The sequence below is a fragment of the Periophthalmus magnuspinnatus genome, chromosome 16 (genome assembly GCF_009829125.3).
Source record: "Periophthalmus magnuspinnatus isolate fPerMag1 chromosome 16, fPerMag1.2.pri, whole genome shotgun sequence".
Lineage (NCBI taxonomy): Eukaryota > Metazoa > Chordata > Actinopteri > Gobiiformes > Gobiidae > Periophthalmus > Periophthalmus magnuspinnatus.
In genome coordinates, this window is record NC_047141.1 from 28,419,573 (window position 1) to 28,442,392 (window position 22,820).

Below are 22,820 nucleotides of genomic sequence, written 5' to 3' on the forward strand. Positions count from 1 at the left end.
GCTTAAAAGTTATGTATAAGATATTCTTTATTTCATTATTTATTGGGGAAATGGGTCCTCTGCATTTGACCCCCAACTTGGCATACATAATGTTATTAAGTATGTAATGAACTTAAACTATTTTGTTATGTTATGTATAAAATATTCTTTATTGATTGGGAAAATGGTTCCCCTGCATTTGACCCAGATTTCAATGGCTAGTGCAACCAAAATTTCCATTGTTACATTTTCACGCATATTGCTATATCGTGCATAATGGATTTTACAAAATATTTTTACTATAATTACAAGTTATGGTTAAGATATTTTTTATTGATCCTCCTGGGGGAAACAAGTCCTCTGCATTTGACCCAGAAAATTGTCATACACTTTGTTATAAAGTACATAATACATTTTACAGACTGTTTTTACTATGTTTAAAAGTCATGGTTAAAATATTCTTTATTGATCCTCCTGGGGAAATCGGTCCTCCGCATTTGACCCACATTCCAGTGCCTTTTACCACGCACAATCTAAATATCCCAAAACTCTGTGAAGCATTTTATAAACAGCTGGAGGCATTTTACCATCTCATTTTTCACATTTTAAAATAAGTTTGTCAGGCAATGTTACAAAGTGCAGACAGCCACGTAAACTTATAAATAAAAGTATTTTATGAGCGTTGTCGTGAGTTATTCCTGTAATCAAAGCACTGCCCTGTATATTGAATAGTATGTGCAGAATGCAGAGATAGACAGGTGTGGCATAACATAACATGGAGGGGTAAAGGAGGTAAGTGAGTGCCCTGAAACTGGATCCGAGACTTTGGTCGGTCCACGTCTCGATCCTCCTGAGGACTTTCTCAGGGGGCTGGGACCAGAGTTATTCTTAGAGTGTCTATGTTTCTTATATCCTTTTCCCCTGGTCCTGTTTATACTCTGTCGCTCTCACATGCAGTTTAGATGTTACTTACCATGTTTACTTGCTTATGTTTTAAAATAAGCTTGTTTTTTTTTGTATTTTCTGGATTATGTTGTAGTTTTTTGGAGCTCTACAAACACGCTGTGAAATGCATGTGACGCTCGTAGTAGTAGCAGTTCATATTAATGCATCTGGACTTGTTTAAAATGTGTACTGAACTCTGATTTGAAGACACATATCTGGTATTTTTCCTTTTTTATATTTTCTTATTTAACCACAGGGTGTTTTTTCTTTGCTTGAGCCCTGTGTGCACTTCATTCCGCTCGAGTTTAATATTGCATTGTCTTGTTCTTTTCTAGCTGCTGTGTCTTCCTGACGTCCCTGTGTACCTCATCCTCTTCCCCTTCGGCTGTGGTATTCTTTGAGCATCCCATCGCTGCTACACAATGGGACGGACAGAGCTGTTCTCGCTTTATAAGGCTTTTGTGGATTGCCTCTGCATTTGTGTTTCTGTAAGTTGATAAACTTCTACACTATTTCCCTCCTTCACGCTTCAAGTGCATTTAACAGGTTTTCATGTTTTTATAATTATGACCTGGGTTGATTGGATAGTACCTGTGCTAAATATTTCATAGTTTTAATTAGTTTTTGTGTCAGTTAAGTGGGAAAAAAGCTGAGTAGAAAAGTACAAAAATACAAGAAGTAGCGCTGAGTCCTAAAATAAAGTACCTCAATCAATTTACGCATCAGGAAACCGTTTTTTCTTGCAGTTTAAACCTTCATTTAACAAAATAAAGTTGGTGACTTGATTTGATTGGATAGTACCTGTGCTAAATATTTATCATAGTTTTAGTTACCGTAGTTTTTGTGTCAGTTAAGTGGGGAAAAAAGCTGAGTAGTAAACTACAAAAATACACAAAGTAGCACTGAGTTCTAAAACAAAGGTACCTCAATCAATTTACTCATCAGGAAAACATTTTTTTCTTGCAATTTAACAGAATAAAGTTGGTCTAATTTTTTTTTTTTTTTTGTCTAATCATAACTATTGTGCTGTTTAGACAAGTTTTGGCCCTTGCTAACATTATGGTTGCTAGGTAACAGTTGAAACCAGGAAGTAAAATTATAAACATCACCAAAATAAATTTTTTTTTTTTTTTAAAAGTGATTTTTTTTGTGTTAAATCTTAAATATATTCATGTTCACTAGGTTTTATAGAAATGAGTAGTGTAACCTCATGTACATTCTAACTGCTGATTGAAGACTATCTTGACGCTATGTTAACACGCAGGAGGTGTAGCATAAAAGTGGCAAATCAGTCCAAGGGTGCATTTTCAATCAGTGCATGCCTCACTTCTGGCACTCGAGTGCTGTATTTTGTGGCTACTTTGCAGTAAGTGGCAGCACATGCTGAGCTTCTGATATTAATAACAGGCTCAGAATGTGGATGGAAATAGAAGCGCCACACAAGCTCACAGTTACTTGACATTTCTCATTAACCCCCATAGAAAGCAATACCTATGTGACATGTAAAATGTCCGATGTAAATAAACGTTAACATGAAACAAGAGATGGGAGAAATAGGACACACTTGTGACAGTTTGAATGAAGTGAAAAGCCTTAATTATGCAACAGCAGATATGACGAGACTTCTTTGGTGTATGTTTTTCCTGTTTCTTTGTACTGTCAGACGGACAAGTACAGCACACATGTCATGTTAGCATCAGCTCAAACAAATAGTAGTATTTGTTTGAACTAATGAAATCACGGTTGCCAGATTAATCACACTGAAGCTGTAATTCGGTCAGTTTGTAGTAGAAAGATCACTTCAAAATATGACATTTTGCTCTAGAACGGTGGTGGAATGTAATAAAGTAAAAGTAATATTTGTATTGTACTTTTTTCTACGCATCTACTTTACTTAAGCAAATTTTAAAGTGGATATTTTTTACTTTTACTTTACTGTACAGTTCAAAAATGTAAAATGTAGTGAAGTAAAAGTACAAGTATTTTTTATGATTGTTTGAGAGGTTGAGGGGTTTATTTTTACCACGTTTGTAGTGTGAGCAAAGAAAAATATATTAGCAAAAACAGCCAGAAAAAAACAACTGATTGAATTGTTTCTGTTAAATAAAAATCAGCTCAAATCTTTAACAAAATCACAACATTTGAAGCTTTATTAGATCTCAGAATTAACTTTTTACTCTTGAAGTACATTTTTAAACAAGTAGATTTTTTTTTTACTTGAGTATTTTTTTTTTTTTTTGCTCCAGCATTTGTACTTGAGTAACAAAATTGAGTACTTCTTTCATCACTAGTATAAAGTATAAACCTGTTAGTCCTGTGGTTTAGACCTCTACAATTTTTCTGCAGTCATGCTTTTGGATATTTTTTTAAAATAAATTACACTTTGAACAAAATCCTACAATTAAAACATTCATCAAATATAAATTTTTCTATCCAGCTACAGAAAACACAGGAAAAAATATTCTTTACACGCTCATTTTTTCAATTTTCTTTTTGTTTAAACTTGAAAGATCATTGAGAATTATGCAGATTAGAGAGAACAGAGAATCAAATATAAAACTGTAAAGAAGATAACTGACAAGATCATACAATTAAATAAGACAATGTGTTTTTTGTTTTTTTAATCTATTGTTCCTTCAGTCTTGACTCTAAAACCGAAATTAGTTTTGTCAATGCAGCATGTCAGTTTTGAGTATGTTTTTTTATTAAGTTATGCTTTACTGCCGTTGTTGCCCTCCAAGGATTTTTACAAAGGCATTTTGACCTGCTGACCTCCTGTCTCTGCCTCTCTGACCTTTGACCCCTGTTGCTGGTGAATTTGCAGAAGGAAACAAGTGAAGCCGAAGCAAACATCAAAAGAAAGGCAGAAAATGGCCACTTGATTTACAGCAGAGGGGACGTCCTCCAAGACAGATGTAAGTGTCTGTTTAACTAGATATTTATGACTATGGGTGCTCTACGGGGTCATTTTGTCCTTCTCCAAATACTTGCTCCAGTTTATTTGCATATACTCACAAGCGTAAAAATAGTAGCTTTAACATGCACAGCTGGTTTAGAAATGCAAACACAATCACTAAACATGATAAGCCCTTTATGGTTTATGACAAACTGGTTTAAAATGCAGGATCTGGCAACACAAAGTGAGGAGCTAATTCTGATCTTTAGCTCAATATTAGCTTGTAAAAGTATTTGATCGAATGTTTGTCCACTGATCTGAAGGCTTGCGGTTCGAATCCCGCTCGAGTGGTCAGATCAACTCGGAAAACAGTTTGAACAAAGTTTATTTGCAGACACAAGAATGTGAATGAAGGTGGACAGAGCAGACAGTTGGGAGCGGGCAGTCGTAGGCAGTCGCCTTGGGGCAGGTCGTGGGTCGCAGGGTCAGAGGCTGGGGTGTGCGTACCGGTTGAGACGAGCTGGATCTGAGGCTGAGGTGTTTGTACCGGTCGTGGAAAGCTGAGTCAGAGACGGAGGTGCAGAGTGGATCCACGAACAAATAAACCGGAGCATGACATGAAGAAAAAACAAAAGATGACAAGACGATCTGGCCCTGAGTGTTGGATCCTCAGTCCTTTTGTACTCACAGGTGAAGGATCGATTGCGTGATCAGAGGCAGGTGTGTGGAGGTGGTGCCAGAGTCTCCGCCCAGCTCCAGGCTCAAACACAGAAGGGAGGGGGGAAAACAGCACAGGACACACAAAAAAAACAAATCCTGACATAGTGTAACAATTAAGATGTCAATATTTGTACAGTATGTTAAATATGACACAGATAATCAGGTATTATTAAAATCATACATAAAACATTTAATCTATTAGTGAACTTCATCTATGGTAGTGCACTTGGCCTAAAAATGTGTCATTTTCAAGACCTATCTATGCAAACATACATTTTTGTCTTTAAGTAGAAGTTGGATGTAATGTAAATATATTGAGTTCTTTGTGATGACCATTACAACTATATAAGTTGTTAAACATCCACCTGCAGCTCCTGGTCCACTGCCTTATCTTTAAATATTTACTCATTTTATCGTGAGTCTGCAAAATCGTCATAGAGATACAATTGGACAGGAAGTAGTGACGCCAATAGCGTAGTTGCCGTGCGCTGTTGTGAATGAGTCTATTACTTGTTAAATCAATATAAAGCTTTAAAAAAGTGCATTTCAATCATGGTTAAATTGTGATCTAAGCTCTAAAAAAAATCCTTATTTGTTGTTTGTATTACCCATCACTGAATATAACATTACTTTTTTTTACGTTTTCCAGATGAAATATTGAACAGTTTAGGCGAGGGCACATTCGGGAAGGTGGTCCATTGTTTAGATCATGACAGGTAAATTTCCACTTGCTGAAAGCTACAGGGGCGTGCTAAATATCGACTGCTCTGAACTCTGCTTTTCAATGCAGAGGTGGGCGGTTTGTGGCTCTGAAGATCATTAAGAACCTGGAGAAATACAGAGAAGCAGCCAAGCTCGAAATCAATGTGTTGGAGAAAATCATTGAGAGGGACCCGCACAACGAACAGTGAGTCGCTCTGTTCTATGCTGTCAATTTCTGGGCAGTAATAAAACAAAATGTTGGCTCTATTTAAAGTGTGTCTGGCAGGTTAGACTACTCAGTTCACCAAAACATAGCTAACATCATTATATTTAAGATTTTACTAATAATCTTGCATATTTTGTTCTAGTTTTTTTTATAATTTTGCTTCCTCGTTGGACATTTGCAGCAGATTTGACATACTTAGAGGCAATTGCATAACTGTTAACTAGAAACCATAATGTTAACCATAGACTGTATATATAAACGGACATAGCTAACCTGCTAGCCTCCATCGATTCTGCCTCCAATTCACTTTACGTTAGAAAACTGTCGCCCCTCTCTCCATAAACGGTGCTCTCATACTCATCATTTTGGCCTTAAACTGTTCGTATTAACCCACGCTACATGATCCTGGTATTTTTATTTCACTATTGTGTCCGTAAATCAAGATATGAACATTAATAACAGACAAATCAGCTGCCTTCTTTCCCAATTCGCCGCTATAACTGCTTTAGCCTCCATGAGCTTCATTTGAACGGAGCCAAACGTTCAAATACAGTTATACAGTCTGTGGTGTTAACAAAAGCTAAAAGTCTAAATGACACAATAGTTATAATTTGAAGAATAAAAATAAATGCCAACACATCTATTGTGTTAATTAAATGTTTTAAATGCCTTTCTTGAATGTAAATTGTTCGTGCATTTTGGTTAAACTTTTCAGTGTCTGCTTTAAAACTCACCACTACTTCCTGTATTTTTGTTTTTACCTTTTTCCCATAAATTGCCCCTTAACTGATATAAAACCATGATAAATATTGATGCATGCACTATCCCACTGAACCAAGTAATAACAAGGAAAACGTGATAACTTGTCATATGCTGCAGTGCCTAATGTTTCTGCTCATGTCTATGGGAACGTTATTGATTATCCTGGAATGTTCCACAGTACGGCAATAAGCTTTGTTGTTTTGCTCGAAATACCTTGCATTCTTGGTGTGTGAACTTGGTGTCATCTGCTTGTTGTCTTCATAGAGACTGATAAGTAAAGTTTAATGCCACAGTGTGAAACATTCCAGGTGAATCAATACTATTTAGTAACAGTAAAAGAAGATGAATAATTCAATGAAAACAGGGAGAAATACTATATTAAAAAAGGAACAGTTCATTTCTTTGAGAGTCAGTTGGATTCAAGTAATGTCATAGTAACATTGCCTTTAGTTATGTGTTTAAGGGGATGCTCGCTGCTATTTCTATGGTTAAATCTGCTGCTAAATTTTAAAAAGCAGATATTTAAACTTTTAGGAAATTATCCAGTATATGCACACACATTCTGTTTAAAATACTACAAATAGTTTGACTAGTTGACTAATCGAAGAAAAAAAACACACTGGAAAAAATAACCACTGGCTTGTTTATAGTTAGTTTCAATAGCTGCAGAACTATACTCAAAATTACTCTATATATAAATACACATTGATTAGATCTTAATTATTCTGTCCATCAGCAAAAAAAATTTCAGTTTTTTTTTTTAACCTTTCTTTAATCACATTTTTTATTATATCAAGAGAACAGAGATTAACAAATGAAACAATAAATGCTAAAATTGACCAAACTATCATATAAGACATTTAAAACAGTTACAATAAAGAACATTGTGCTCATTTACATTTTTTTTTCATGGATTGCTTCTGGGAATATTACAATAATCATACTCTATATTTCTCGGCTATATTCATTTCTACAGGCTGCTGCCCCTCGTCTGAAATTTGCACATCAATAGATTCATTTCTGTTTCTGTTCTGTGTTTGTGCAGTCACTGTGTGCAGATGCTGGGCTGGTTTGATTATTTCGGACACATGTGCATCTCCTTTGAGCTTCTGTCTCTGAGCACTTTCGACTTCCTCAAAAACAACAACTTCAGTCCGTATCCACTCAGCCAAATCCGGCACATGGCCCACCAGATCTGCCACGCTGTCAACTGTGAGTCCCCTGCACGACATTATACTTTTATATCGTGAGGTTCAGTGCGTCTTCTGATCGTTTAATCGAAAAGATTGTTATTTCAGACCAAAGTTTGTCTTGATGTCCTCCATAGTATCTCAAGCCAGAACTGAACAGTGGATTTGTTTTGCATCCACACACTGATTTGTTGATGCAGTGAGTGAATCCACTGGTCCATATTCACCCGCTGCAGTGAGACATAGATCTGAGTGCCATCTGTAGAGTTGTGGTAGGACACATTATTGCTATGTATTAACTGTCCTAACGGCAGCATGTAGAGATTGAACAACAGGGGTCCCACGATTGACCCCTGGGGTACCCCACAGGTCACATTTTATCTGAGACACATTTTCCAATTTCAACAAAGTACTCCCTGTTTTCTAGATAGGACTTGAACCAGTTTAGTGCCGTAGCAGAGATGCTCACCCAGTCCTATAGTCTCTGTAAGAGGATCCCATGATCGACGGTGTCAAAGGCAGCACTCAGATTTAACAGGATCAGTGTTTAAGCGGATGTCATTTGTCACCTTGATGAGAGCAGTCTCAGTGCTGTGGTGGAGTCTAAAACATGACTGGAAAACATCAAATGAGTTGTTCATTTGGAGAAAGTTAATAAGCTGTTGGTAAGCAACTTTCAGTCCCGTATGACATTTTTAAGCAGCCATATTTGTTTTGATACAGATGAACCATGCGAGTCCCTGATTGGCTAATCCACCTGTCAATCACACTCACATCTTCGAACAGTATTGAAGAAGTGTGTATTCTGGATCCCAAGCAAGTCATGTGATGTTACTGCGATGTATGTTTTCAGCTGAATTACTGGTTTACTGTCCCACTACTTCTGTACTGAACTGAAGGAGTTTGACTGTAGATGGCGCTGTAGTGTCGTCCTCCGTCTATCAGTAGGAAGACAGAGATACACAAAATAAAAATATAAAATCTGGACAAGTGAACAAAACATTGTAGGAGTGAAAATGTTTCGTTACTCATCTAAGCCGCTTCTTCAGTTCTGGTCAGATTACTGCTGGACACTGCCTTATATCTGCCTGAAAGGAAGAGCTAACTACAATGAAACTAAAAACACCTATAATTTACAGTTTCAGTTTGTAAGCTAGGTCTACTGCACTACCCTAATTGTGCACTGTACCTGAGTCCTGAGACTTGGCATAGTCATTCAAGCCCCTAATGAGTGATTTCACATCTATTAGCATTCTGGCTAGACCTATTGTTTTTTTTGTTTTGCTTTGGGTCTGAGGGTGGAGTTATAGAGAGGGGATAAATGAAGTCTGAGTCATCCAAAATAATCCAAACTCAAAGCTCAAGGAAACTCACAAATGAACTCACAGAAGGACAGGACGATGACAACGCTCCAACAAAGGACAACGGGAAACATGAGGCTAAAATACACCAGGAAACAAGGAACAGGTGAAACACATGAGGCTGGGACGGACAGTCAATACGCAGGAAGTAAAACTCAGAAACACAAGCACACAGGACACATGCTGTTTGTGTTATTGATTAAACATTTACCCCCCGACTTGATGTCACTATCCACATGTCGCCTATTGATTTTACAAATGACTAAGTTGTTTCTCATCTGTAACTGGATTTTTTTCATCCTTTCTTTTCTACTCAATAACTTCTATGTACGTTATGACACGGTTCATTCATTCATTGCTCTGATTGGCAAATTCAGGACCAGACTCCCGTTAGCTTTTCAGGTTTGATTGACAACGTTGCTAAGCGTCCCGGCCAAACCAGGCAGTGTGGGCAGGAAGGGGCGTTACCTTCCACAACCTCACTTCTGATTGGCTATTTGGTTGCTATGATACTCGCGGTCGGATTTTCAAATATGGAAATCGGCTCAAAATTGGTCCCTATAACTGCTACCCTCAATAAGCTTCATTTGACTGGAGCCGAACGCTGCAGGTGACGTCACACTCACGTAGTCCACGTCTTTATCCAGTCTGTGCTTTGAACTGAACGTATTTAATCTATATCTGGTTTGCTTTCACTATGCTCTGATTATCCCGCTTACAGTCTTTTTGCTTACAAGTGAATTTCTCCCGGGTTAAACAGCTTATTTCAAACGGTCCCATTTAGCGGTCAGTGAATCGAGCAGATATTTTGAGGGTGACGGTAACCTGAAGATGATACTGATTTAAGACTGCTACGTTAAGGAAAATATCTTTGCAGCAGATGCTGTCAAAACACTGGCTGAGTTTGAGTTTGCTGCTGAGAGAAAGTAGGGCAGTGACTTGAGAAAAAAGAGATGACTCAGAACTAAATGTACCTATTTGTTTCTTTTAAGCAAGTCTTATTCAACCTGAGAGATACTTCTAACAAATGAAAAATGACAAGCTTTCGTCTTTGTCGGGCTATCCCTGTTTTGGGGTTTTGAATAATTATGAGTCTAGGCTTGGGTTTCAGAATGATCACAAATATTACTGTTACCAAAGCTGTTAGAACATAATTTAAAACAGACTATTATATCATTTGAATAGTGAAAAGTCCTTAAAATGCCTGATACAACTGATACTTTCAACTTCAAAACTTAACTTCATTACCTCAAACTTTGCTGCAACTAAAAGAAAAACAAACAATTGAATAGGTTGCGTTCATGTGACATAACAAAATGATTATAGAGTTTGTCAGATGCCATATTTTGTGACTAGGTTTATGGTTAAAATGCAAGAGCCTTTCCTAGTTTACCACGTTATGACATCACAGAGTGGGACAGAGGTTTCAGGTCTGGAGAGGAAGATGGGGAAAAACGCCAAGAACGTTGCAGGTAGGGCTGTGCTACGCAGCAAAAATAATTCATCAAGATCTTTCAACCCTTTTAAAAACAAAGAGGACATGCTTTTAATGACATAGTTCTGAGTTCTGACAATCACAATTTCTTCAGTAATTACAGTCCCCAAATCTTGATCTTGCTCAGTCCATCCATCAATTTTCTTCTGGGTCGTGGGGGCAGCAGTCTAAGCATGAACTCCCAGACTTCCTACACCCCAGACACTTCCTCCAGCTCCTCCGATTGGACTCCAAGGCGTTTCCAGTCCACCCGAAAGACATTGTCCCTCCATGGTGTCTCCTCCTGGTTGAAACATCTCTAAATGCACTGCCATAGTTTCAAGATGTCTCTGCATTACAACGTGGCTACATAAATGTTACTCATTATTATTCCTTCTATCTCTGCCGCAGTTCTCCATGACAACCAGTTGACCCACACAGACCTGAAGCCCGAGAACATCCTGTTTGTGGATTCTCAATACTCTGTCATCTACAACCCCGAGAAGGTACAGAACGAGGCATTTCTCTGTATCAGTTATGAAGAAGTACAAAATGTTCCAGTTTATGAAAGAAATTGTTTATAATATTCTATATAATATTATATATATATATATATATATATATATATATATATATATATATATATATATATATATATATATATATATATATATATATATATATATATATATACACACACACCGGTAATAATTACATGTTTCCACATTAACACAATATGGAGTTTTTTCTGTTTGTTTGTCTTAGTGCTCTGGCCTAGAACTGATATTTGCCAATAGAAGTGTCAAGATTTGTTTTATTTATAAGCCTTACACAATGATGTCAAGTTGTAGTTAAGTTCACAAATTTACCAGGCGTGATAATGAAATGTGTTTATCAGGGTCGTGAAGTAATTTGTTGCATGACTGTGTGAAACTCGGGACCTCAATCTGCCGTACATCTTCATCCCAAAGCCACACATCACTCGTTTGAGGATAGTGAGGTACAGATCTAAGCCAAAGAAAATAAATGATTTGAGAGGAGAGTTAAAAAGGCAGGTTTTGTTAGGAAAAAGAATGTATCTTTGAACAGGTATGAGAGACTTAGACATCATTTATCTCTTATTTATAACTCCATCCTTGGACAAAAACACTACGCACAGCCACTTAGCGTAGGTGTGGTAGTTTCAGTGTAGCACAACTTTTTGTCCATTTGACAGAATTGAATATTTCTTTTGCCAATGATCGTGTAAAGATACAGCCACATTTTAGTCTAATTCTTCTATTTTCATTTGAACTCATGACTCATCTGTTTAAAATCTGATGCACACAGGACACACTGGGAACGGCACATGGGGAAATATTAGTGCTAAATATCAGATAAAAGTTAAATATATCGATATAGACACTGAATACCCTCTGATCTCACTAATAACAATAATAGCACCACATACTGTCCCCAGCTGTGATTTAAAACATGCAATACCAGAGATATGACCCCTCAATCTTTCTGCCCTTTCTTTCTCCCTGTCTCTCTCAATCTCTCCCCCTCTCTCTTTATCTCTCTCCCTTGCTCTCTCTGCCCCTCTGTCTTTTTCTCTTAATCTCTCCCTCCCCCTCTCTCTTTATCTCTCTCTGCCCCTTCTTTCTTTTCCCTTTTTCTCTCAGTCTCCCCCTCCCCCTCTCACTTTCCCTCTCTCCCTCTCTCTCTGCCCCTTCTTTCTTTTTCCATGTTTCTTTCAATCTCTCCCCCTCTCTCATTTTCCCTTTTTTCTTAATCTCTCCCTTCCCCTCGCTATTTATCTCTCTCTTTCTCTCTCTCTCTGCTGCTTTTTTCTTTTTCCCTGTCCCTCTCAATCTCGCCCCCTCTCTGCCTCTCTCTATCTCTGTCTCTCTGCTCCCCTCTTCCTTTTTCCCTGTCTTTCAATCCCTCTCCCTTCTCCTTTCTTTCTCCCTCTTTCTCTGCCCCCTCTCATTTTCCCTATCTTTTTGTAATCTCCTCCCCCTTTCTTCTCTTTCTCTCTCTCTCTTTATCAATCTCTCCTTCTCTCTCTTTTTCGCTCTTTCTTTGTCTCTCCTCCTCTGTCTCTCTCTTTCCCGTCCTCTCCCTCCCTCACTCTCTCTTTCTTTCCTGCAGAAATGTAACGAGAAGAGAGTAAACGACACCACGGTTCGACTCGTTGACTTTGGGAGCGCCACCTTTGACCACGAGCACCACTCCTCCATCATCTCCACCCGTCACTACCGCGCCCCAGAGGTCATTCTGGGTCAGTGCATCTGCGGCACTTTTTATTCAGAAACTAATAATTGAAAGAAAGACTAAGGGTTAATTGTCCAAACGTGATCTGCATTGAAATATATTTACATTTTCTTAACTGCTTGTGATATATTAGCTAAAAACAAAAAAAAGCACTGAAAAAACATCCATCCTTACTGTGAGTGGGCTCGCCTCTCCACAGATCTAGCTCGTAACTTGGCCTGCTATTGCCACCTACTTGTTTTCCATGTACATAGATGTAAGAAAGCCACACTGAAACATTCTGAGCACAGCAATAACACAAAAGAGTTCATCCTCTTATCCAAAGGTTGGCGATTCAAACTAAACATAAAAAAAAAACATTTACCATTTGAAAAAAAAAGCTTCTGTACCAAAAATATTGTTATATTTTCTTACAATAATATGTTGTTTTATGTCATTTTAACGTATAAATCCTTCACTTGGTGTTGTCTGCTTTGGTGTGACGCTGTTTCTTGTGCAAGCTGTGTAAAAATAGGAAAAAAAAAAGTTCTGTCTACATGAAAGAGCTCCATTTTGAACACTTCACGTTGTTATGTCGTTCAGAAGTATTTTATTTCACAGTAGACTATTGCGTTATCTCCCCTCCTGTGTCCCGCTCCGGCAGGGCTGGGCTGGGGGCATCCCTGTGACGTGTGGAGTATTGGCTGTATCCTGTTCGAGTACTACGCCGGCTACACGCTGTTCCAGGTCAAACTTTACTCCACAAATACTAAACGATATAAAAGGCTCATAGTAAATATTGATGTGTTTATGTTTTTACTTTTAGACCCATGACAACAAAGAGCATCTGGCCATGATGGAGAGGATTCACGGTCCACTGCCTCAGAAGATGATCCGACGAAGCAGGTATTTAATTATTCATTTATTGCAAAGGTAACTTCCGTCTGTAGTCCCGTTAAAGGCGCACTACGTAACCTTTCTGATGGAAGTTTTGCCCCTAAACCTCTTTCTTTGGAGATTTTATTGCTGATCAGTTCAAATCAGTTCAGTTTTATTTACGTAGCATATTTAAATACAACTTCAGCTGAAAGTGCTTCACATAAAAAGATGACAACTAACAAAGAAATGTCCCACTGTATGGCATTAAACGTATCTATGTTTCATTAATTCAAATCCAAGTGTCTTTTGATATTTGATTGCTTAAAAATACCTTGAAAAACATGCATTGTCACTATAAGCAGGCTCGATTCTCAACAGATCTGACCTGTAACTTGCCCTGCTTGTCTCCATGAAAACATAAAAGTTTAATGCCATACTGTGGAGCATTCTGTGATGATTCATTGTGATCATATTTATGTACATTTCCAACCCAAAAATGTAGTTGTTTTGTATTTTCAGAAAGCAGTATTTCTACCGTGGACGACTGGTGTGGAATGAGTGCTCTGTGGCCGGACGCTATGTGAAAAGCAAATGCAAACCGCTGCAGGTGAGACAAGGCGGGGACAGGTGAGACAGGGCGGGGCAGGAGAATCAGGGCAGGTAAACCAGGGTAGAATCAGGTTAGCAGAACAGGACCAGGTGAGTTAGGGTGTGGTCAGGTGAACCAAGACGGCGAGCGGACCAGGAGAAGGGCAGGTGCCAGGGCAAGCAAACCAGGGAGGGGGCAGGTAAAGCAGGGTAGGGTGCAAAGGTAGGTGCAAGGGTGGAGGCAGGCGAACAGAGATGCAGGTGAATCAGGGTGAGGACAGGTGAATCAAGGCGGGGGCAGGTGAATCAGGGTGAGGTCAGAAGCCAAGGCAGGTAATCCAGGGGGCATGTGACTAGTGTGGGGGCAGGTGAACCAAGATGACAGGTGTAAAGGTGGAGACAGGTGCCAGAGCGAAGGCAGGTGAACCAGGGGAGGGGCACAAGACCAGGTGAACCAGCTTGAGAACAGATGGGCCACGGTGGAGGAGGGTGAACCAGGGTGGGGGCAGGTGCACTTAAGTCCTTTTGTTAAACCACACCTCTCTCTCGCAGAAGTACTTGTCGTCACAGAGCAGCGAGCACCATCAGTTCTTCGACCTGTTGAGGCAGTTGCTGGAGTACGAGCCATCAAAGCGCATCACCCTCTCCTCCGCCCTGAGCCACCCGTTCTTCTCCTCCCTCTCTCGATCCCAGAGGAGGAGCCACGGGTGGAGAAACAGCTGTGATCTCAGCCGATGAAACACAATCATCCAACTCTGCACATTATACACTACAGAAAGTAATATGTAGGTAAGTTAGACTTAGTGGGAACATTTAGTAATAAGTACACTTGAATTAGCGTTAATAAAGCATCAACATAGACCTGCTGATGTTAACAAGTAAACAGTTGTAGGGCAGTTTCACTCTAAAACTCCTCCCTTTGAGGCTGGACTTAGTTAAATCAGAGTAATATAAATCCTTCAAGCCAACTAATTGAAAATGGTTTCTGGATGTGAGCTGAAACGTTCTGAAACACAAAAACAGTGACCACCACTGAAACCACCTCTACATTGAACCTCTCCTGAATAAATGAGGGTTACACCTCCACAGATCTGAGTACTGTAAAATACTTAAAACCACAGTAGTAACTTTTTTTTTTTTTTTTTTTCAAAAATAGACTTTGAACCAAATAGAATTTGGTTGTTTTTATTGCACTGAACAATATGCATCCTTACTGTGAGCGGGCTTGCATCTCCACAAAACTGAGGGCTTCCTCCTGCTGCTTGATTCTATGGAAATGCTGTTCCTTTGGCTATAATCTGTATGACATAAAACTTATCTGTCTCTTCTGAAGTATGGTGTTACTTCCCTGTCCCCCAGCTCCTGTGGGGACAGGGAAGTAAAAAATGGAAAAATGGTAAATTAAGAAGTAATTTAATGAACAGGGATGTTAAGGGTAAACTAAACAGAAGGGGGTCAAAAAATACTGAAACTACCAGTACCTTCCAAGGTTTTAACAAAAACAAAAAGGTAAAGTTAACTAAAACACAAATTTTACAGTAACAAAACAAAATCTTGACGAACAAACACAGAGTCACTACTGACGGCGAAGAGTCTCAAGACGCAGTGTCACTACCACAAGAGAGACACGCTACACAAACAAAATGGCAGACTGGCCCCACACAGGTCACAGCCCCAAACAGGTGTCCTGAATCTTCTGAAATGGGGGGAGGCGGCTGAAGGTCGACCCCAGGACCGTCCAAGCTGGGAAACAGTCCAACCACAGCCAAGTGGACAGATTCAAAGACAAAACATAATGTACAAATACAAACAACGAAAGGAACTTAAGGCCTAGAGCTGTAACATGATTTTAACTTTCTATTTCCATGGAATCAAGCAGGAGACGTGCTACCCCCAGAAAGTTACATACTGTACCTTTAAGTAAAATGTAGACTTTGTAAAGAATGTAATACTTTTGTTTTCGTTTGTTTTTTATGAACATTTGTATTATTAAATTGCGTTTATTAAAGTCAGAATGCTCTGTGCTTTAATGTTTGAATATTATGTAAGTGTTAGATTTACAGTGGACCTTCACTCGCTGTGGTCCGTCTGCAGTGAACACATGTCCATGATACAAATGAGACGCACACAAGGACAGACAGGCAGCCTTGGCATCTGTTTGTTTTAATACTAAATACTTTTTTAACCCTCCCCTTTTCCACAGCTCCTCTCCACACAGACAGCTTATGATTTTATACTTTTTGGGGACATTACACTCATTTTAATCTAAACCACTTTAACCTAAACAGTAATCTTAACTTTAAATAGCCCCGTATCTTAACTTAAAACCATGTCGTTGATATAGTATTGAAGGATTTTGAAGTAGTGGGTCTGCATAAAGGAAATGTATATAGAAGTCAGTCCCCATATTGTGATGAACACCTGCTGACACACACACAAAATTTAATAATAACTCTTTTTTTTGTCAGCGCCTTTCTTGACACTTTACAAAGAATTAAAATACATAAACAAATACAACCGGTAACACATCAAAACAGCAGTATAGAAAAATGGGTACAGGGGTTATTTATGCTGTTAATAAATAATACTTTGTCTTGTAGAAATACTATTTTTTAAAGTGCTTTTGTGGCGTTTCTGCGGTTTTGTGCATTTTGACCCATTTATCTCAAATTGGACGTAATGATGCGTTTCTGCTCAGCCTTGTGGTATTTTTGTTTTTCTGCTCCTTCACATGTTCACGTTCCATCATGTCATTTCGCATCGTCTAACACTGCTTTCTGTACAACCCGTTAAAAAAAAACAACATCATTTGTCTCCATGGCAACACTGGATCCTTTTCTGTGAGAGTGACACGTCCACTCTCCGGCCCGGGCTTGTCTTTGGGCCGCGGTCACACTTTGTGCATGTGAGCGCTCACATGGATCACACGTTAAGAGGAGCCGCTTCAGTCCAAAGCTTCACCATGAGTCAAACGTTTGTGTGAAAGCCTCGGTGAACTTTGACCTCCTCTGACCTCTGCACACTTCATGACATAACTAAATATCATGTGATCTTAAGGCTGTCAGTCACACATGAATGAGAATCTATAATGTTAGACGAAATAATAATGAAAAAATAACAAGTCGGAAGAATAATTCAGTTTTTGTTTCCGCGTTTCTGTGTTAATGAGGGGTCTCCGTGAGCTGCTCGTGTCACGTGTCGCACCGTTAGCACAGAATCTTTTAAGTGGCTTGTTTGGTGGGATTGCGTAGTGGATCGCACACAGAGAACACGATACGGGACGTTAAGCTTCATTATTCCTTCTTAATTATTGTTTTAATAGTGCAAAGTTGTCCCAAAATTGCTTAGATAAACAATGCGACAAAGCACTGGTCTCAGGTCATTCAGTGGATGGTTATTAAAGGGGCGTGGCCTTGAGTTAATCCGTTGTAAACCACAGAGCTACTTAAACTTGTTTCAAACGCAGCTCCACATGGTTCTAAAGGCAGAGCGGGTCATTCACATACAGATTTGAATGATTATTAGATTGGAGATGGTGTCATAATCAGAGATAGGGGAACAAGAGACAGTTTCCCCTTTTAATTATACAGAGAAAGAGGAGATTCTGTTTACAGTGACAGATCGCAGCATTAAAACACTACACGCACGCACACACACAGCCTTTCACACAAGTCAGGTGCATGTACATTATGAACATCAGAAGCTGGGCCGTTGTCACAAGTGCAAATGAGGCATTAAGTGCAACAGTAGGAAAATGCTAAGGCCAGATACAACACATGTGGTATTTTCATAAGCAATTTCCAAATGAAAAAGCTACAGATGTTGAACTTGACCTTTTATAAACGTGGCTGTTGAACTCATTGTCTTATAACCAAAATCATTTGATCTGTGCTCTCTCTGCAGGTCAATAGATGTTTTAATGTCATCCACGCTACTGACTTTTACTAGCGCTTATTTTAAACTCAAAATAGACATTAGAAACACAATGTAATGTACCGGTACTCAAACGAAACAGTATTAAAATAGATATAGTATTAGAGACATATGTCGAAGCAGCTGTGTTATCTGTCCTCATCTCAGTCTATTGCTTTATTCAGTCAAAATCTCAATAGAAATACTGGAGAAACTTGACCAAAAAGCCCTAGCGACAAATATGATCACGTTTATTTTCTGTTTTTGGTCATGCCATATACTAGACTATATCTTGAACACCTGCTGTTTCTATTGTTCTGTGAATTTCCTCTTTTGTTTAGGATAATCTCTCCCAGACTGCCCTCCTGTCGCCTTTCATCACTATTTCATTTCCTGTCCTCTGTTTGTTCAGCAGCAGCAGCAGTGGTTTGTTCAGAGCAGTGTCAGTATTAAAGTGTAGACTCACAGGAAGCACATACATCATATATACAGTAAAACACATAAAACAGATCATTACACCGCAGAACATTTCAGATGAGTTTAATCTTGAGTACTAGATTTACATTATTTGACAGATTTGAATGTATTTTTTTTTTATTTCAAGTCAGGAAATTGCACATTGGAGAATTTTATTTTCTTTAAACGTGCATTATGTAACTTTTTGGTGACGGTAAAAAAGAAAAATATCTGTCAACTGGACAAATCGTAGTAGGAGTGAAGACGTCTGGCTGCTCATGCTTCAGTTTTGGTCAGATTACTGCTGGACACTGCCTTATATCTGTCTGAAGGGGACATCTTTTAGTTGGTCTCCATGGACATGCTATTGTTTTGCCTAGAATGGTCCACAGTAAGGCATTAAACTCTTCTTTCCCCATGGAGAAAAGCTTCTCCACCAGAAAAGTGACACTTTTCCGCTAAATTATTCTGAAATGACCTGACTAAATAAATCAAAACTATACAATTTTAGTATTTTTTGTTTTTTTTGTAGAGTTTGAAATCAATAATGACATCATACACCTGCACATGCCCCGTCACCATGACTACAGCGGGCTTGTGATTAGACACGTGAGTCCTGGTGCATTCCCTGCCGCGGCTAACGAGATTCCCCTCATTAAGTCCTTTAGGTGCTAATCTGAGGCGCAGAGTCGGGGTTTGGTGCAGAGGGGGCTGATGTTCGTATAGAGAAAAAGCAAAGTAATCCATCAGCCCGAGTGAACAAACTGCTCATTTAAATGTGACCCGGGACACACAGGATCCATATCTCCACTGGTGTCTGCTGCTCCTCTGGTTCCCTCAGAGCTCCTCCAGATTGGTAGAGAAGGCCATCTGCTCCTGTGGTTTATCAGGATTTTATGTTCTGAGCTCCGGGCCAACTGTGGACACACTCGTATGGGTAAGACTCAATTTGTTTGCTCATTTATTTATGTATTTAACTTTCAGCTTCAAGTGATGACACTGCCATCATTAGTTTGCATGTCAAGTTTCACATGGCATCGCCACATTCTGAAAGCCTATAATATTTAAAGCTGCACTGTGAAACATTTCTGCTTTTTCCTGTAGACAGGTGTTTGCTTAATCTGGCTACGCAGGTTAACACTGGTGTTTTATATCTTGAGAATGCACGGAAAACTATCTTTTTTTAACTATTTTACTGCTGTCTTACTGTGAGCAGGCTTGCCTTTCCACAGATCTGACCTCCAACACCATGTCAATACATAAGTTTAGTGTAACATTATAGGAAAAGAACCAACATCTCATTGCCAATACTGATTTATTTTAATGTTCTGTCTGGTAAAAGAAAGGTTAAATCAACAAAGTGAACGATCAGGTTGAAGGTTTGTGGATTTTTCTGATAATAATTACGATTATTCAGATATATCTCTCCATATTATATTTCACAGCTTTTGAAGGTTAGCACTGGTCGTTCTCTAGAGCTGCACAGTGTGACGTCACGGGGCCGCACTGTTCTGAGCTCCACGGGCAGACTCAGCAAAACCATGGATTTTAGATTTACCTTTCGCTGACAAATCAAGGGCTAAACCGATTCAGACTCAACAATAACGGTGTCAAATTGTACAGTGTGTCGCAAAGCCGTTTATTTTTGCAGGATCAAATGTTTTAACAGAGACAAATCAGCCAAAATTGTGAAGAAGGTCCATCCATCTAACCATTTTCTTCTGTTTATCTGGGAAGGGTCGCGAGAACTTCTCTTCTTCTCTCACCCCAGACACTTCCTCCAGCTTCACCAGGTCCATATAGACACAAAAAGCAGAAACAACAACTTTATCTGAACGTCCCAGTGAAAGACGCACTACTAAATCATATATTCTTTCTCACAACATTTTTATTTTTGTACAGATTTAAATTTTTTAACACTTAAGAGCAGGATAGAACCAGCCAAAATTACATTGCAGTAAATGAGGAATCCCATTTGACCCAGAACCACTGGTTATATAACACCACTGCTTCACTACCTCCATACTGAAGCCCTACAGAATATCGTGATGTTATCTGAACTCCAATGATACAATCTGTGTATAATAACGTGTCATATTTGTGTCTTGCCATGTGTCTGAGCCCCATCTGACTTTGCCTTCTCCTTCGCAGCCCTCGACCCAAATAACACGTCTGCAGAGCGGCTTAGCACAACATGAGCGCGGCACAACAGAACCACTTCTCCCCCTGAACAGCATTGATTACACTGAGCTCATGGAGTCCGTGGTGAAAGTGAAGAAGTGCTTTCAGAAGCCCATGAGGAAGCTGACGAGCTGCGTGCTGAGGCAGGAGGAAAAGAGGCTCTGCTCTGGACACAGGTACATTAAACTCAGAGGGAAGAGTAGTACTTAAAAATCACTCGCTCCGCTGCATTTTTATTTTCCTACATCTTCACTCATTTTGATGATTTCAGCCCTGGATTTACCAATCTCTACTGAACTAAAGGTAAAAAAGGAGCTAAGTTAACTTGAAAACTACCACGACATGACATCACAAGGTGGAACAGAGCATTTTGAGCTTTGGAGATGTTACAGACTAATAATAAAGTGTTACTCAAACATGTGCGAATGAAACAAAACATAACTCCAGGTCTGTTTTTGACGAGGTAACAACATTATAACATGGCTTAAATCTCACAAGAGTCAATTTTGTGTAATATAAATAGCAAGTACTTATCTAGAAGTACAAATACTAACATGAATGTGGTGGGTGCATGAGTGATTGGTGTTCGTAGGGGCCACAGGAGCAGATTTGCAGCCTCGCTTCTGCCAGTATCTGCAATATTTCATCAGTTTGTGTGTTTGTTAAATAAAGAATAAGTTTATATATATGTTTTATCCATAGTGTGAATGTAACTGACTTCTATCTATGTGTTTCCCGGGACACAGGGCAACAAGAGGTAGAGGGTCCGGCACCAGGAGGAGGAGGAAGGACCCTCTGAGACAGACCCCCCCTCGCTCCTACCAGGCCGACCTCGACAAGGAGAGGTGAGGCCCAATCAATGAGACACTAGGTTTTTTCATGTATAGACTCAAAAAAGATAAACTAAAACTAAAAAAATCCATGTACACTGTTTGGATCAATGTAAAAAAGCAACGTGAGATTGAGATTCATAAGACCAGGCAAAAACAAACAGCGGAATTCTTATGCTACGGTGCTACAAAGTTACACAGTGCATCTTTAAAACTGGATTCGACAATATATAAGTATTTCTGAGTCATTTATTGAAGGTAGCTGCTGTCTGTCAGTACAATACATGAGTTGTGTTTTCTTACAGCTGTATTGTGAAAAACTGGTTCTTTCACAGCACCTGCTTCATTGTTTGTGCCTCGTATAGTTTGTGCGGTTTGTCAGCTGTGTTTGTTTGTTCACAGGAAGCTGAGGGAAGCGATGAATGCTCAGAAGAACGCAGAGAGAGCTGCCATGAGAGCGCACTTCAGGAGGAAATACCAACTGTCTGAGGTGGGTCTATTTTTCAAGTTTGTTTTTAATTAACCTTGGATTAACTGCATGCTATTTATCATCTTTGTTGGTTTATAATAACTACTACCCTTTTTACAGTCCCAATAAAACATGAAAAAGACTGAATTCATTAAGTACAAATAGTTAATTAAGATTGATTCTGGTAACTACTTAATAAGAGGTTAGGAGGGTTATTAGGACAATTAAGGTGCAGTTATTACAAAGTGTTACCTATGTTTTATCTAAAGTATATTTTTTTATATTTTAACCAGCTGATATTTTAACTCCAGCTAATAGCTACTACTAATGTCACAACACAGTTTCTATACACTGATAAGTTTAACCAGTGTATAGAATGTAACAGTGTTCATAATTCAAATCTGCTGAGATGCATAAATGCTCATATGTTCTGTGGACAGGACCCTCAGGACCGGTACCACCTGCGCTCTGTCGGGGGGAAAGTGGCGCTGCCTCGTGAGCTGTCCAAGATCATTTGTCCTGAAGCTCAGACCAAGGACGAACGTTTCGACCTGCTCAGCGCCTTCCAAGGACTCAGCCTCAGCCCAGTGATCGGAGCCAGCGGCCCGAGTGCAGACGGCTGCAGAGTCATGTGACCTGAGTCTGCAGAGTCATGTGACCTCATCATTTAAGTCTACAGAGTCATGTGACCTCATCTGTAGTCATGCGACCTCATCATTCAAGGCTGATGCCAAAGAGACTGTTTTTAAGAACTGTCTATGTCCCATTTGCTGCTATAGTCAGAGGAATGGGTTTTATTGTAGTCTCACTTGAATGTTTGCAAATTTCAAATGTATTCACTTATTTCTGTTGTTTTGCCTTTTCTGTCACGATCAGATGATAATGTCACCAACAAGAGGATGTAGTCTTGATTTACAGGTATCTCTGATGGAATTCTCAAAAGTTGAAAAAAAAAAAACTTAAATTAAAAATTAATAAAAAATTTTATTATCATGTACATAATCTATAATTATGT

General features: G+C 39.1%; 2 protein-coding genes across 2 annotated transcripts; both read left to right on the plus strand.

Annotated features, from left to right (window-relative positions):
• The first annotated feature begins 919 nt into the window (after positions 1 to 919).
• clk2b (CDC-like kinase 2b) lies at positions 920 to 15,972 on the plus strand. Its single transcript, XM_033981159.2, has 12 exons — positions 920 to 1,142; positions 1,260 to 1,412; positions 3,749 to 3,839; positions 5,190 to 5,256; positions 5,331 to 5,447; positions 7,276 to 7,442; positions 10,667 to 10,761; positions 12,389 to 12,518; positions 13,155 to 13,237; positions 13,317 to 13,396; positions 13,889 to 13,976; positions 14,510 to 15,972. Exons 2-12 carry the CDS (start codon positions 1,347 to 1,349, stop codon positions 14,693 to 14,695), a joined length of 1,170 nt encoding a protein of 389 aa, XP_033837050.1. The 5' UTR covers positions 920 to 1,142; positions 1,260 to 1,346; the 3' UTR covers positions 14,696 to 15,972.
• Positions 15,973 to 19,134: 3,162 nt separating this feature from the next.
• Positions 19,135 to 22,506, plus strand: LOC129456975 (complexin-3-like). The gene is made up of 5 exons (XM_055228211.1): positions 19,135 to 19,262; positions 20,477 to 20,682; positions 21,253 to 21,351; positions 21,739 to 21,826; positions 22,246 to 22,506. Exons 2-5 carry the CDS (start codon positions 20,579 to 20,581, stop codon positions 22,438 to 22,440), a joined length of 486 nt encoding a protein of 161 aa, XP_055084186.1. The 5' UTR covers positions 19,135 to 19,262; positions 20,477 to 20,578; the 3' UTR covers positions 22,441 to 22,506.
• The last annotated feature ends 314 nt before the right edge of the window (positions 22,507 to 22,820 follow it).